The 17,205-nt window shown below is 43.6% G+C and overlaps 1 protein-coding gene across 2 annotated transcripts in view; it reads right to left on the reverse strand.

Annotated features, from left to right (window-relative positions):
• Positions 1-1,609: 1,609 nt before the first annotated feature.
• Positions 1,610-17,205, reverse strand: part of LOC105474620 (actinin alpha 2) — a 76,320-nt gene continuing 60,724 nt past the window's right edge. For both annotated transcript variants that reach the window (XM_011729431.2, XM_011729432.3), the window contains exons 14-21: positions 16,420-16,560; positions 14,058-14,240; positions 11,638-11,772; positions 10,537-10,716; positions 9,522-9,668; positions 6,115-6,180; positions 4,395-4,553; positions 1,610-3,091 (exon numbers count right to left, since the gene is read on the reverse strand). In XM_011729431.2, the coding sequence (XP_011727733.1) occupies positions 2,933-3,091; positions 4,395-4,553; positions 6,115-6,180; positions 9,522-9,668; positions 10,537-10,716; positions 11,638-11,772; positions 14,058-14,240; positions 16,420-16,560 (1,170 nt within the window). In that variant the 3' untranslated portion in view covers positions 1,610-2,932. The remainder of the gene's footprint in view (positions 3,092-4,394; positions 4,554-6,114; positions 6,181-9,521; positions 9,669-10,536; positions 10,717-11,637; positions 11,773-14,057; positions 14,241-16,419; positions 16,561-17,205) is intronic.

Consider the following 17,205-nt stretch of genomic DNA (forward strand, 5'->3'; position numbering starts at 1 on the left):
CTGAGTAGCTGGGACTACAGGCACCCGCCACCATGTAGGGCTAATTTTTGTATTTTTAGTAGAGACGGGGTTTCACCATGTTGGCCAGGATGTTCTCGATCTCTTGCCCTCGTGATCCGCCCGCCTTGTCCTCCCAATGTGCTGGGATTACAGGTGTGAGCCACCGCGCCCGGCCGTTTTAGACTTCCTGATTCCTAATGACCTTTCCTTTGCCTCTAATCCACGGGTTCTCAGTGGGGGGTTATTAGAACTTCCATGGAGTTTTAAAAAACTACAGATGTCCAAGTCTTAACCTAGACCTTCACAGCTTGACACTCTAGGATTAAGGCTGAGTATGCATACATTTTAGTAAATATTTACTGAGGATTCTGAAGTGATCTCTTGGTTAAAAATTCCTTCCTAATCTATTCACCACTGAATTTTTTTTTTTTTTTTGAGATAGAGTTTCATGCTTGTCGCCCAGGCTGATAGTGCAATGGCTCCATCTCAGCTCACTGCAATCTCCACCTCTTGGGTTCAAGTGATTCTCCTGCCTCAGCTGCCAAGTAGCTGGGATTACAGGCACGTGACCAAACCCAGTTAATTTTTGTATTTTTAGTAGAGATGGGTTTTCGCCATGTTGGCCAGGCTGGTCTTGAACTCCTGACCTCAAGTGATCCACCCACCTTGGCCTCTCAAAGTACTGGGATTACAGACGTGTGTCACCATGCCCAGGCCATCCATCATTCACTTCTAAATGGTTCATTGTTAATTCTCCATCTTATGTTCACCCTCCACCCAATAAGCCAGTCTCTAATTCTTTAAGGGAGGCAAATGCTAATCCAATGACTGTTTTTAATTCTCATGGAACCTTTAAGTGAGGAATTTTGTTTGTAGTTAACCAAAGTAATGGTTATTTTTTGAAATAACAAAAATAGGGATTCTTTTTTCTTTTATAAATTAAGTTTAATTTAGAAACTTATAAACTTTTTAATTTTTGAGCATCTAGCTTCAGAAATAAAAATAATAATGCCTAAAATGAGAGTATAAACATGTTTATTGTTTCTCATAGTTTACTTCCTTTCTTCATTTATTAGCAGATAGAAAGTACTGATCTGCTCTCTTGCTGAAGGTTGTAAAGAAATTAAAAGTTTAGGTAGATGAGTTACCCACACCCATCCTAAAACATCACAGATCCCCCTAATAGCCTCAAAGGAAGCACAACTTTCTGGCTTTTCTATAGAGTTTATGGCTGGGATATAGCACCTGCTTGAAATAAAATAGAGTCAGAGTTCATCTAAACCACCCCAAAAGTGTTTGGCATTAAACTCAAGGATTCAAATATTTCAGGAATCTGGAAACTACCAACTACTTAATAATGAAGCAAATTAAGTGAAATTCATAAAGGTTGAAGGTTCTAAATGGCCCAGTGTAGGAAAAAGAGTCAAGCTGTCAGACAGCTTGGAATGGAAATATCACATTTCCAGCTGCTGGTGGAAATCTATAAAAATCTGAGCAACAGACTGTAGGTAACAGGCATGTTACTGCTTCTCTAGTAATGCTTTAATTGCTGTTTGCAACTGTTTTTGTTTGTTTGTAATCCATTTCCTAATCATTAAGGACTCAGATATAAAAATAATTCCTGCTTTATTCTCTACAAGCTGTCAACAGGATGGAAAAACAGAGGGGGGAATTATAGCCTACAGCAGTATGAGCAAAAAGGAAGAATGAACATTCAGTGGATCAAGATGTGCGAGCGGGAGTGCATGTAGCATCCTGTGTCATGGAGCAGGCCTTTAGACACAGAACCAGACATGGGACTTGTTAGGATACACTCTCGAATCCCAGGGCTGAACACACACTGCACACTAGCTAAAACATCTAGTTATTCCTACTACCCAAAACATACGTAAAGCTTCCGCAGAGAAAGAACTCACCTCCACTGCTGCCGAGAATCAGTCCTTTCCTACGATAACTCTGGCTTCTCCTTACCAGGTCATAAAACGAGAGGCATAATGAAGTCCTGATTGGAGAGCTAGAAGGATACTGGTATCTGACTTGCCTTGTGATGAACCACTACTACAGAAACCTGCTTATTTAAAAACAGAGCACGTTCATATGGTCATCTCTTGAGAACCTGTACTAATAAGCTCCAACAAAAAGCATGGGAACTTGGAATCAATAAATAATCCTAAAAACCTCATTTAACCTAGTGACTGCATCCTTCCCTCTGGCAATTAAACTGACTTCCATGTTTCCTTAGGTCTCTACTCTGGAGGATAAGAGAAGCAGCAAAAATCACTGACTGAGTTGACCATCCAGCCCTAAATAATGAAGAGATGACCATAAACTCTATTTTAAAAATGGTAAGTGCCAAAAAATCTTTTTGATAGTCTTTTTAATCCCTGGCAGTTCCATCTCACAATTAAATTCATTTGAAGACACAATAGTAATCTTTGGATAAGCATGAAAATAAAACATTAGAATCCCAAATATACTCCCCTAGGGGCAATCACATAAGCATATTAGAGATAAATGAAATTTTTTACAAATAGCAAACCTTTATTTACCAATTTGTGGATTCCCTCCCCCCCGTCTTAAATCTTGGGTATTTTGTATTTTCACATTTTTCACTTTCCTTCTGTCCCTAGATCCTCCTAATTTCCTACTACTCAAGTAATTTGTTCCGTTTAATCAAAGAAATCAACCTGATATTTCATTACATTTAGCTAAAAACTCAGAAATAAACCTATTTATGAAGCGCACTATGTCATATACTGTAGAAACTTCATTTTAGCCGTGTTATATTGCTGGCAATTACTGAACTACAAGAGGCTTTTTTTCCCCCCTCTCTCTCCCAACTTAATAAAGCCTGTCAAAGTTTCCAGGAAACCAACTGTGACTGCTGCTTTTATTGCGTTCTGATGGGATCAGTGATTACAGAACCTCAGCGTCACAGATCGCTCTCTCCATAGAGCGCGGAGGAGAACGCGGTATAATCCAGGGCGCCAGGCACACTGCCTGGGCCCGAGTAGGCAGGCATCCTCTTGATGCAGTACTGGGCCTGATCCGGGGGCAGCTCCCGACGCAGCTCCTCCGCCAGGATATATGGCTGGAAAAAAAATACACACGTGTTTGCAGTCAGTTGTAGAAAACACCACAACATAAATAGTCTTAATACTGACATATTTCTTGCATCTGTTTAATTTTTCAAAAGGACTAAAGAATAGGGAGTCTATTGGCATAGTAGTACCAGACAACTACCAGAAAGCCAAGTTGTACTTGTAGGAGTGTATCTAGAAGCTGGCCTGGCCAGCAGGAAGGGTGACATGCTTCATAAAGGCAAATGGAGCATTACTAGTACTTCTCAAACTGAGCCACAATGCAAGGATACATACTATGATCTGCATTTCATACCAGAAAAGATGAAGCTTTGCAAAAAAATGTTCAGTGGGAAATAGGACAATTCCAGCCAGATAGACTGGTTGGTGAAAGTCAAAGTAAATCACAAATATCACATTATAATTTATATAATTATAGTTTGTATATTATATAATTTATAGTAGAAGTTTCTTAGTGGGGTTGGAGGAGCCACGGTTTATTACCTTCTAAGTCAGCTGGGCTCTTTCCCATCCACCCTCACCCCATAGGTAAATGATTCATTTTAAAGAAAACATTATTTTAAAAATAGTTGGTCTTATCTGATTTTTAAGGTAACAAATATGGCTCTGTCAATGTGTTTAACATGCTAACCTCCTTGTGGTAATGTTCATTATCCTCTCAGCCAGAAAACAGGGTAAAATAATCCTGTCCCAAATTGAATTTAGACATAGAGATGTTTTTATTGTTTGGGGGGTAAAATATGAAAATTCTGAACTGGCAATTAAACTCCTCCTGAAGGTCTAGGCTACATGTAATGAAAAGTTTGCCAATTTTTTGCTGACTGAACAGCTATATTTAACTTTGCTCCATGATTTTGCTGGGCACAAAGTCAGGGTTATTGATCCTTGGGAGAACGTACCCAGTTTTATAACATCTAAATTGCATGGTTTCTTCTTTCTGAGTCACAGTCACCAAACTAGAATGTAAAATGGGGGTTGAACCAGTAACACACACACACACACACACACACACACACACACACACACAAAAACATAAAAGTACAAACACACTACTGTCCCTTCTATAAAAATTCAATGCAAGGCCAAGCACGAATGCCAGCAATGGCGTGTCTGTTCCCTCCGTGCTGAGCGCCCCATTGTTGTGTATCTACCTGCTGCTTTCTGAAATCAGTGCCAATGTTGTATAAAATACACTGGTATAAAAATGGTTTTTATTTACAACACTGTTGCCTTTTCTGTTAGAATGACGTAATGGACTCCTGCTAAAGCAGAAGCAAATCTGTGAACGCAGACCTTATCAGAAGCCAGGATCCGGAAGGAGGCGATGACCTGCTCGGCGGTATCCGTGTCGGCCGTCTCTCTAGTCATGAAGTCGATGAAGGATTGGAAGGTGACAGTACCTTGCCCATTGGGATCTACCAGGGTCATGATGCGGGCAAATTCGGCTTCACCCTGGGGCAAAGTGCAAAGAAACATGTACTCGAACGGTACGCAGCTCTCAACAGAGCCGTTCTCATTCTTTCCCTAGTGACACGCCAATTCTTTTATGTCTGAAAATTGAAGTTTGACCTGTGTTTCCCTTCAGTCTTTGGACGAGACTCCCCTTCAGGGTGACTTAGGTTTACTGCTACCAAATAATTTTAAAAGTTGCTGGAGCTTCAAACCAGAAGCTTGTAAATGTCAGAATTCTTTCCTCTCTGGGCCCCACTGCTAGCCTTCATGGGTCACGGAATGTAATCATGGAAGAGTAGGTCAAAGCCAGAGCTGAACCCTTTTCTCAGATTAGAACTAGGAAAGCGATGCTGCCAAATTGAAGGCAGCTCAGAACACGGCTGTCACGACTGTAGGTTACAGTCCCGAAGAGAATCGAGGCAGGCCAGGTTAAAAGTACCCATTAATGGGTAACAGAGAAGCACTGGATGTTCTAGGACTATTCCAGCCCAGAGGAAATGTAAGTTTATCTTGGCTGATTTATGACTAAACCTTTTTTACCTTTCAACATATTAGAGGAAAAGGCACTTCAAAAATCATCAGGATGCTACTAAAAGCCACTGAAGTGTACACTTTAAATGGGTAAACCACAGTACGTGAGTTATATCTCAGTAAAGCTGTTTAAAAAAATCAAAAAGCGGCCGGGCGCGGTGGCTCAAGCCTGTAATCCCAGCACTTTGGGAGGCCGAGACGGGCGGATCACGAGGTCAGGAGATCGAGACCATCCTGGCTAACACGGTGAAACCCCATCTCTACTAAAAATACAAAAAAATTAGCCGGGCGAGGTGGCGGGCGCCTGTAGTCCCAGCTACTCGGGAGGCTGAGGCAGGAGAATGGCATAAACCTGGGAGGCGGAGCTTGCAGTGAGCTGAGATCCGGCCACTGCACTCCAGCCTGGGCGACACAGCGAGACTCCGTCTCAAAAAAAAAAAAAAAAAAAAAAAAAAAAAAAAAATCGAAAAGCCTACGTTCTCATCTCCTTCACCAGAAAAAATCATCTGACCAATTATTGAATAAAAATAAATGCTTTGGTTCTGTGACTTTTTTTTTTTTTTTTTTTTTTTTGACAGAGTTTCACTCTTGTCGCCCAGGCCGGAGTGCAGTGGTGCAATCTCAGCTCACTGCAACCTCCGCCTCCCAGGTTCAAGTCATTCTCCTGCCTCAACCTCTTGAGTAGCTGGGATTACAGGCACCCAACACCATGGCTGGCTAATTCTTGTATTTTTAGTAGAGATGAGGTTTCACCATGTTGGTCAGGCTGGTCTCAAATCCCCGACCTCAGGTGATCCACCCGCCTCGGCCTCCCAAAGTGCTGGGATTACAAGCGTGAGCCACTGTGCCAGGCCCCGTGACTTTATTTTTATATAGCAACAGTGAGACCTTCAAAAAATCTTATCCTATATAATGAAAATGAACCAATCCCAAATGCACTACCTTGGTTTGAGCTTACAATCTTCTATAATAGAAATCCAAACTCAATAAAATATCAAATCTTAGTACACAATTTCAACTTCTGTCTTACCAGGTCATAACCCATGGAAATCAGGCAGGCTCTGAAATCCTCATGATCCATCAGGCCATTCTTCCTCTGTTGGCAAAAACAAAGGACAGAGCAGGTGAGCACAGAGCAAGACGGGCAACACTACTTGACCAACTGAACAAAGATCTGGTAAGAGAAGCGCTTCGAGCTCTGCCAAGGTCATAAATGTCACCACTGACTTGCAAGAAGGATGGAGCCAGCACAAGGATGTTACAAACTAGTGTCTTAAAAATCAAAAAGAGGGGAGAGGAGGGTAAAGACCAGACAAAAACGAAAGGAGACCACACACTCAAGAAAATAGCAAAAGGAACCAGTTGAGAGCTCACTACTGCCACCTACTGATGACAGAACATATTGTAAATGTTCTAAGAAATGACGATGCTCTCAATGATCCCAGGTTGTCATCGTTTGTAAAATTCCTGCAGAGATGAGCACATTCCTAGAGCTCCAACACCTAAAAAGCAACTACTCTTAGGCCCTTGGGCCAGGACGCAGTGGCCCCTATGTGTGGCAAGGTCAGCTGCTCCCAAAAATCCAATGAGAGTCTACACAGAGTAGTGTGCAAGAAGGGGTCCACAGGGACAAGTTTCCCAGCTGAGAAAGGCCAGGTCAGGACAAACTGCGACCCAACTCTACAGAAACAGGGGTGTCAATGCAAAGCCCTGCATGTGACGTGAAGCACACACAGCTGTGCTGAAGATTCCCTGGAGGGTTTTGAAGGGATGGCTAATGTTTCAGCATCAGTACACACTTAGAGAAGAAAACACTGGTTATTGGCCATATGAATTATTAAATAGAAGGCTATTTTCTGTTGTTTGCGCTTGCCCATGAAACAGCCAGTCCCAAAAGCTAATGTCAGAAGTTCTTTTTTCCTATGAATAAGAGACTTTATGTGTCTGTCCTCACACCCATGTACTCTGCCCTCAGTCACCGCCAGATTCCTCAGCAGCATTCTCTGAAGTGATGCTTCCCACCTTGACCCGATTCTCCTCCACTTTCTCTAATGCTCCTCCTCTGGCTCATCTGCCTCCCATAAATGTAGTAGTTCCCTAAGATCTGGGCCTTCTCTCTTCTTACTCTCCAGACTCTTGCTGGACAGGGCCATTATACGGTGACTCCTGCAGGCTTCAGCCCAAAACTCTAGACCTGGACTCCTCCTGCTTTTGCAATAGCTGAGTCCCACTTCTCCCATGTCTTCACGGTTTGAACTTTCCATCTCACCCTCTCCCTTAGCCCCCAAATCCTGTTGTTCGCCTCTGTCAGATTTGTCTCAATCTCAGATCTACCTCTTTTCTTTTCTTCATTCCCACCGCTCCTATCCCTCAGCCCTGAAGTTCATGTTCCTTCTCTCTCACTTTTCCAAACAGACTCGGGTCTGACCCTCTGCTAACTTTCTCATCTTTTCTCCTTCCCTTCTGTCTATCCTTCATCTTAAATGTGCTGTCTGGCACATTTTTTTTTTTTTTTTGCAGCACAGCTCTGGTCGTGTTACACCTATGCTGTAACACCTTCTCTAATTCTCTGATGCCCATGAAGAATCCCTCCATTCACAGCCTCTGTGCCCCCTGCCATGCCTATCTTTACCATTTAATGAAAAGACGAAGCCAAGTGGATCCGTATCCCTGACACGACACCCCTTCCCACTACACAGTAAGCAAACTATTTTCCCCAGAAGACAAAGAATCATGTTTAATTTGAACAAACTTCTAAACATGGCATGTTCTGCACTGTACTCCTTGGACTTCTGTTGCAAAAGACTGTTGGATTCAAATCAATGTGCTTTCTTCCTCTAACGCAGCCCCAGTGAATGAGAGTGTCTTTCAATAAGAGATGGTTGTGTGCCGGGAAAAAGAGCCATCATTTCCCCCCTTGGAAGAAAAATGACTTGGGCTTTACTGAATGCAGTTAGGTCAAACCAAAGCACGTTTCTGCACAAGGAAGGTGTGCTGAAACTATAAGAACGTCAGTATCCATCTCTGTGTATAATTTTTCACTAATGCCTGGCTCTGAACCCTCTAACAGGCCCAAATCTGACTGGTCTATCTAGCCCAGAGGCATTTTAGGAACCACTGAAGGACATTTGCAAATCATAACAGGGCTCCATACAAAGTAATGGTACATCCCTTTTAGTGATCTTTAAGAATTGGAACGTAGCTAGGCGCGGTGGCTCACGCCTGTAATCCCAGCACTTTGGGAGGCTGAGGCAGGCGGATCACCTGAGGTCAGGAATTCGAGACCAGCCTTGCCAACATAGTAAAACCCTGTTTCTACTAAAAATACAAAAAGTAGCTTGGCATGGTGGTGCATACCTACTTGGGAGACTGAGGCAGGAGAATCGCTTGAACCCGGGAGGTGGAGGCTGCAGTAAGCTGAGATCGCACCATTGCACTGTAGCCTGGGCACCAAAAGCACAACTCCGTCTCAAAAAAAAAAAGGCCAGGTGTGGTGGCTCACGCCTGTAATCCTAGCACTTTGGGAGGCCGAGGTGGGTGGATCATGAGGTCAGGAGATCGAGACCACCCTGCCTAACATGGTGAAACCCTGTCCCTACTAAAAAAAATACAAAAATTAGCTGGCATGGTGGCGGGTGCCTGTAATCCCAGCTACTCAGGAGGCTGAGGCAGGAGAATCGCTTGAACCCAGGGGGAGGAGGTTGCAGTGACCCGAGATCGTGCCACTGCACTCCAGCCTGGTGACAGAGCGAGACTCCATCTCATTAAAAAAAAAAAAAAAAAAAAGAATTAGAGTGTAGCCTTAATAGTCACTCACTTTCAGCCACAGGATTAGTAAATAGTATTTTCTCATAAAGAATTGGTTTTACTCGATATTATTCAAATCAAAACACAAGATAATATTTTAAAAGCAGCACTTATCTTTTTATATGCCTTTACTATGAAAATTATCACCATTTTGTTGGTGCATGTCCTTAAAAGAGATCATGTGTCAATTTTGTTAATTAAAAAAGAAAACTGAGTTGTGTATGTTGAAAGAACAGGTTAAATTATGACCAGACGCTTTTCCTAAACAGTTGCTTAGGAAAAGCGTATCAGAGTTTTGTATTTAAGTCTTTACAAGATGACCTAAAGCCAACAGTCAGATTTTGTGAAAAATACACTTTGACTTAGAACAAATGAGCTTTGATGTCAACTAGAAATGCATTCTTATTAAGCGATCTGCATGAAACAGCACACAAACCTGGACTTTGTGTCACCTTGAGCATCAGAGCTTAGGACACTTAGTTTTGGTGGCGATTTTCTTTTGTCATAAACAATCCTGTTTCCCTGTAAATGTTGGGGAGCCTTAAGACTTAACCCGAGAGCACGCATATTATTTCAGATGCATTGTTTAATGTCCCCAGTATTGCCCTTCAAGTAAGTAGAGAGTGGTACCCTGTCAAAGTGGTTGAAGGAGGCTCTGAACTCATTCATCTGCTCCTGGGTGATGCCCTTCGCATCTCTCGTCAGGATCTGAGTCTCCACCTCATTGATGGTTCTGGCGATGGTTGTCAGCAGCAGCTCCCATCCAACACGTATGTGCTATTGAGGGAAAAGGGGAAAGATCAGTTCCAGGTCTTTCCAGCATGTCAACGCTGCCTCTTACTTTCATAACTGCACAGCCGACTCAAAGGGCTTCCTAAGCAAGGCTCAGGATCGCCTTCCCTGCACTAGAAAAAAAATTCTACTTTGTCATCTGTTGCAAGATTCTGCAGTGAGAAGTACTTACAAGTACTTACAGCTTTCTAACAGTGGCAGCGGACACGCTGTAGGATATGCTCTATCACCAGGGTTCTAACGGTGGCAGCGGGCACTCTGTAGTATATGCTCTGTCACCAGGGTTCTAACAGTGGCAGCAGGCACTCTGTAGGATATGCTCTATCACCAGGGTTCTAACAGTGGCAGCAGACACTCCGTAGGATATGCTCTATCCCCAGGGTTCTAATGGTGGCAGCGGACACTCTGTAGGATATACTCTTATCACCAGGGTTCTAACAGTGACAGAAGGCACTCTGTAGGATATACTCTTGTCACTAAAAATATTTTCCCATTTACCAAGTAGCAGGATGAGCCCTGAGTTATACCTCCGGGCTCCCAGAGAGATCAGTTTGGGCCTAACTGGTGGAAATGCAACAGTCCAGCTTCTGGCACTCACCTTGAAGAAGTGTAGCGAATTTATGGTGGTGATAATAATAATGATAACGTCACTGTCGGGAATATCATATAGTTCTCGATATAGCTCACGAAGCATTTCCACAAATAGTGACTGGAAAGGCTTAAAGATCCCTAACTTTCATACTTGTAGGTCTTAGCAGGAACAAAGAAGGACATGTGCATGAAGAAAGGACCCTGGGGAGGTGGCGTGGTCCCCGTGAGAAGCGAGCGGCGCACGCGTGCCTGGCTGCCGTACCTCCATCGTGTAGTTCGTGTGCTTGTTGTCAAAGACAAGGGCCTCCTGGATGAGCTGATGGTCTCCCTCCAGCTTGTCGATGTTGTTCTTGTAGTTGATGATGTTGTGCTCGTACTGCTTCAGCTGATTCATCTGGTCCTCCAGGGCTCCTGTGATCTGGATGGAGCTCCGGGCAATCTCCTGAGGGAGGCGAGTGAGCGAGCAGACAGAAACAAAGTGAAGTGCCCTCTAAGGGAGCTCGGTGCGAGGCGCCGTTCCAGACCCTGCATCGGGTGCTGGGCCAGCGTCAGGCAGTGGCCGGTGTCACGCGGCTCACTTTTCTCAGTGAGCATCATAGAACAAAACAAGGTCTAGTTCTAGTCTGTCTAGAGAATGGGAAAAAAGTCAACCAAGATCCAAAACAGAGAGGCAAGAGGGGTTAGAGCTGAGTCCTGTCGGCTTCTTGCCATTGGGGGGGAAATGCCGTCGGGCAGAGCCGCCCTGCTCTGGAGGAGGCTGGGGGTGGGCTGCATGGGTGGAGCTGCCGGACAGATTTAAGACCTACAAGATGCTTCCTCCATCAGAATTTCTTATATTTTTAGATGGTCTCCCCTTAAAGAAAAAAGTCAGTATTTTCACACCAAAAGGGTGGTGGGGCAAGAAATACGTGGGTCAATAAATGTCTCCTGGCTGTTCTTGATGATCAAAGGACAACAGTGTTATTTAAAGACCACTGTCCCTCAAATGTTCTGAAAATGCAAAGCATTTGTGGGCCTTCACATGTCCTCCTTGTAGGGATAGATGGTTTGAAGTCTAGGCCCTGCAAAGGCCAAAAACTGAGAAAAAGCCCTGTCACCGTTTTTAGTGAGAGAATAAACAGAACCTAGCAAGACCCCACTCTCCTTCCTTGAGTGCCCGCTTCCTGCATTTGGTATTGTGCCCCGGTCTGCACACTGTCCCCAACAGCCAGGGGCTGAAAGATAAACCTGGGGTGATAACAGAACGGTGCTCCCACCTGATTGAGTGGGTGGCTGGAAACCACAGCATGTGCGGTGTCACTGCTGCGTGGCTAAGGGACTTATCGCAGGGCTTGTGAACAGCGCCTGGGAGGGCATGGCTTACCTCCATCTTGTTCTGGATCCAGGGCCCAATGGCATTGGCTTGTGCAGCAAACTGGCGCCTCAGACGCTCGTTAGCATGCTGGCGAGCCAGCTCCTCCTGCAGGGACTGATCGCGGATGGGCACGAGTTGCTTCACCTGTCAGGGCCCAAGGACAACAAGGGTTAGAGGCCAGCTGTGGTCTCACAGGAATGACCACAGAATGTGGGACTAGTTCAAGGGGTGGGGGTGGGAATGGAGAAGGAGAAAGGAACAGAGGAGGGTGTGGGGGGAAGGAAGAGGGAGGATAGGGAGGAGGAGTCCCTACTCTAAGGACTAGAGGATGAGCTTGATTTAGCTTTGACTGCCATCTAGTGCCACCAAGTGCCTGCTGAAAGACAGGATGAGGTGGAGGGTATTTAACAGCCTGCAATAGGAGCAGCGACCATTCCCCTCCAGCCAGAGGCTCTCAGCCTGCTGCCCAACCAAGTCAGGGCCAGGTCCAGAGTACAGAGGATTTGTGAACTTGGATGAAGGGAACACTGACATGTCTATATTCACCATCACAGATTAAACTTTAGCACTCTCTTTGTTTATGAATGATGTGGACAGCAAATCTGCAGCAGTATTTAGCAGTCCCTGTGATCTTATCACAACAGAAATCACAGACATTCTATACTAACGTTACAGTTATACCTGCCTCTTGCAATAAATATCACGTACACTCTGCACTACTCCAAAATTATTAGACCTGCTGTTAGATCTTGGTTTTAAATGTGTTCATAAAGAAGCACATACATTACAATAACTTTAGAGATATTTGAATAACTACATTTCAATATAATTTGTTTCCTTTGTAATATTAAATATTTTCATAAATTTACAAACATTATTATCAGAGGAATCCACAGGCTTCCCCAGACTGCCAGAGGAGTTCATGACACCAAAATGTGAAGAGCCCACGCTGGGTTCATGAGTTCAATTCTTATACCATGCTGGCCCACAGAAGAGTATACACCTGGTCTGCTTCCTTTCTGTTCCATTTGTGAGTTACATTTTAATACTATGCCTCCATTATCTTTCAATAAATGGAAAAGAAAAAAGCTACTTCAAAAATCTTTCTTTGTGTCATCTGCAAAACTGCTACTAAAAGCATTATTATTGTCTTTTTTTTTAAACAAAAATCCATTTGCTTTATAACTTACTGATGGGAGAAAAGTTTGTCTCACTTTAAAAAATGATATATTTCTACCCAGGCGTGGTGGCTCACATCCGTAATCCCAGCACTTTGGGAGGCCAAGGCAGGTGGATCACCTGAGGTCAGGAGTTTGAGACCAGCCTGGCCAGCATAGTGAAACCCCATCTCTATGAAAAATATAAAAAATTAGCCAGGCGTGGTGGCGGGTGCCTGTAATCCCAGTTACTAGAGAGGCTGAGACAGGAAAATCGCTTGAACCCAGGAGGCAGAACTCAGCGATGAGCTGAGATTGTACCTCTGCATTCTAGCCTGGGCGACAGAGTGAGACTCTGTCTCAAAAAAATGAACATAATAAAAATGAAAACTAAAAAATGATATATTTCCTTTTTTTCCCCCCTACGAAAACTACTTAACTCAGTTTGCTTCCTTTCTGTTTTTGGGTGTTTGTTAGGAAGACCAGAGCTAAATTTAAAGCTCAGATGCGCTAATTAACCACTGTCTCTCAGATGAATACTCTCCTCTTCCTCATACCTGTTTTTGTCTTTTGCACTGTTTGTAACTATCTTGCTGCATGTGTGTTTTTATAGTAAAAGCCACTTCAGACCAATGTGGTGGACTTATTCCTCAAAAACTATGATTGGCATACTGAGATGACTGACTGTGCTATAATTTCAACCATGAAAAGAAATGTCTCAATCTTAAAAATGAGGCAAAAGGGCTCAAATTATCCCATTTGGACCATAATTACATTTGTCGATAGCTGCCCCAAATTTAAAAGGCAGCAAGTTAGTATGAATACTTTCATTGCCAAGATGTAATTTTCTAAGCAATTTTTCTGCATTTAAAATTCACACACATCTGGGACATGTCTATATCATATTCTAAAAATTCTTTTAAAAAGTACTATAAGTACTTGTAAGCAAGTTTTGAACCAAATTTCCAGTTGGGGCTTTAAAAACCATTTCCTTTATGGCATTAGGGTCATAACCTATAGCGGCTGCGTCAACATTTGTAAGATGTTCCTTAAGTAAAATAATCTCTGCTTTCTTTCCCCACAAACTGCAGAAGCTGCTGCAGGGTCCTTAAGAGTTTATCACATTTGGCCTGTGAAATCTGGGATAAAGGAAAATCCTGATCGTGACGCAAAATGAGGCTGTCACCCTAAGTCCCCGAGGCGTTAACTTCCTCCTTCAACTTCAGCTTCGAGAATGCCCCCTGGTCCCACACCAGGCCCTCAGCCACCCACCTTGTCCCACTTGGTCCGGAGCTCATCCATGGTGACAGTGCTGTACGGGTTGCTGGAGCTGATTCTGATACTGTAGCTCTGAATCACCTTCTCCACCTCGTTCTGGATGGCCATGATGGACTGTCGCTCTCCGTCCGCCTCGGGCAGCGTGGCCTTGAACTGCTCATGTGCAGTGATCAAACTCTACACCCGAGACACAAGAGGAGAAAAACAGTGTGGCTTGAGTGTTAATTTCATAGGCTTCCATATTCCTTTCTGCACACAAGTAAATGCCTTGTTAATTGCAAGAACCTCTGGAGAAAAACACATTCTGAATGCTTTAGAAAAAACTCTTTAGGTACACAGATGTCAAGTTCCTGGAAAATGGAAAAAGGATATCACGATGACTATTAATTTGATTGATGGCTACTCACCCAGAGTCTTTTAAAAATCTTTTTTTTTTTTTAATCAGTTTTCCTTTCACTGTTTTCGATCACCAGCTATTGTTTAGGTCTTTCTTATTTTCTGCTGACGAGCAGAACTTAACTTAGCGGCACTTCCTTTTTTTTTTTTTTCGAGACAGGGTCTTGCTAGGTCACTCAGGCTGGAGTGCCGTGGCGCAATCATGGCTCACTGTAGCCTTGAACACTTGGGCTCAAGTAATCCTCCTGCCTCAGTCTCCTGAGTAGCTGAGACTATAGGGTATACATCACCATGCCTGGCTAATTTTTTTCTTTTTATTTTTTGTGGAGACAGGGTCTCATTATGTTGCCCAGGTTGGTCTCAAACTCCTGGTCTCAAGTGATCCTCCCCGCCTGGGCCTCCCAAAGTGTTGGGATTACAGGTGTGAGCCACCACGCTCAGCCCTTAGATGCCCTTTCTAATGGCCAGTGTTACCTTTGTAGTCCTACAAAAGCATCTGACATTTGCTACTGTTATCCCTAAAGAAAACTAGAAAGTACATCCCTACTCCTCAAAAAGAAAAGGCCACAGAAACTAACTCTTCCCAGAAACCGCTCTAAAGAGCCATTTATCAAACCTATTCTTTGACCCGAACATGAGCAGCCCTGCAAATTCAGCTGCTCAAAGACCTCACTGCCTCCTGGAGCACCTTTGAGTGTGAAGCTACTGTTCTCTTTAGGTGCAGCAACAGATCAGTTGCCAACAGAGTTTTGACAAAGAGTGTGACTTCCAAGGCGTGCTTAGAGGTCTCACTTATTCCACAAATAAACGATTTTAGACTGTCGGCCTGTGCTTAAGAGTGCATGCAGGAAACACCATCAGAGCCTCTTTCAAAAGGCAACTCCAATGTTCATGGAAGCACTTTCTTTCCCCTGACATGCACGCGTAAACCCTTCTAGACGGCTCCTGGTAGGAGGTGTGGTTTCAAATGCCAACCTTCGGGATTTCCTTTCTACGTGGATTCTTTCTGATGACATATCTATTTTATAGGAAAAAAAAAGTAAAAAAAGTATTTTCTCTTTTTATTCTATTATACATCAAATTCACTGTACAGATTCTCTAAATAAATTATGTCCTGGCTAATTGAGATTAACTTTCCTCCCTAACATCACCACTTAGAAGCTTTGTTTATGGTTCTGAAGTTCCAGAAAAAACTATACGCAGAACATTTTGGATTGGCGGTAGGCAAAAGGTAGGTGCTGATTTGTGGCTTCTTATGGTTTACAATCTGCCACCCACTCTGAAGATCTAAATAAACAGTAATATGCACACATCTGCAAAGTAGTTAACTCAGCAGCTAGTACACTTAGAACTTTTTCATGAGTAACTCCAAGTACACGTTTATTTTGCTCAATGATTCAGCATTTGTTGTTGTTGTTGTTGTTGAGACAGGGTCTCACTCTGTCACCCAGGCTGGAATCTAGTGGCGCGATCTCGGCTCACTGCAACTTCTGCCTCCCAGGTTCAAGCGATCCTCCCACCTCGGCCTCCCCGGTAGCTGGGACTCCAGGCGTGCGCCACCACACCTGGCTAATTTTTTTGTATTTTTTGTAGAGACGGGGTTTTGCCACATTGGCCAAGCTGGTCTCGAACTCCTGAGCTAAAGCAATCCACCCGCCTTGGCCTCCCCAAGTGCTGGAATTACAAGCATGAGCCACTGTGCCCAGCCTCAGTATTCTTTTTTAAAGAACACAGCTTTTGAGACATATTCACCATTACTTGATTGATGTTAACGGGTTTGCAACACAGAGTAGTAAACACATTTTTAAGCTAAGGTTCAAGGGTAATTTGGGCTTTCTAGCCACATTTGTTAATTTTTTTTTTTAAAAGAAAGAAAATGAGAAACCAAATAACAGAACTCTAAGTTTAAATGACAACTCACTTCTAATGCACAGGGCATACACAGCTGGGGTTCCATTACCTGGATCTCCTCAATGCTGTGGACAATGAACATATCTTGCAGATCCTCCATAGCGCCCTCCATCCAATTGTTGAAAGGAGCAGCCCGCTTGGCAAACTCCAGGTGAAGCTGATCAATGGTTTCTAGCAATTTCTCCATTCTCTGAAGAATAAAGAGAAGCAAGCATTATCATAGACTAATGAATAAATTCACTGAAAGTGTAAGTATGCATTCCCTAACAACAGACTATTCTCTGACATTCTGTTAAGCATATTAGCATGTGTCCACACAAGATTACCTGATGCTCAAACGATTAGGCTGAGCCCTGCAGGTCTCTGAGGTGCCTTCTGAATCAAAGAAGGATTTAATAACATCCAGAGCAGCCTCATTTGTAAAGTGTCTAAAGTACTTCACTACATGCTACTTTTCTGAAAACTGAGACTCCACATACGGCCTACTCTAACTTGCTTTCAGCTAAGAAAGGACTTTGTAAGAGGACCTGATTCCCTAACTGTGCCAGATTAGCAGGAAATGCAGGGGCATCTTCCACGTTTTAGAGTCAACACGTGCAGAGAAGTGTGCCTTTCCCAAAGTCACCTGCCTAGTGGAGAGAGAAGGGACTACAGAAGGGAATTTGAGAATTCATGTTCTCAAATCCTCAGTCAGGATTTAACACAGATCAGCTCTTGCCTTTCTGGGCATATGAAGGCACAAGGTCTCAAGCAGCAGGATGATCCTGCATTTGTTCCCCACGGCAGACAAGCGGGGGCAGAGGGGAACGCGTCTCCACAGCTTTCAGCCTTCCAT

This window comes from Macaca nemestrina, chromosome 1, assembly GCF_043159975.1.
Source record: "Macaca nemestrina isolate mMacNem1 chromosome 1, mMacNem.hap1, whole genome shotgun sequence".
In the NCBI taxonomy this organism is placed as follows: domain Eukaryota; kingdom Metazoa; phylum Chordata; class Mammalia; order Primates; family Cercopithecidae; genus Macaca; species Macaca nemestrina.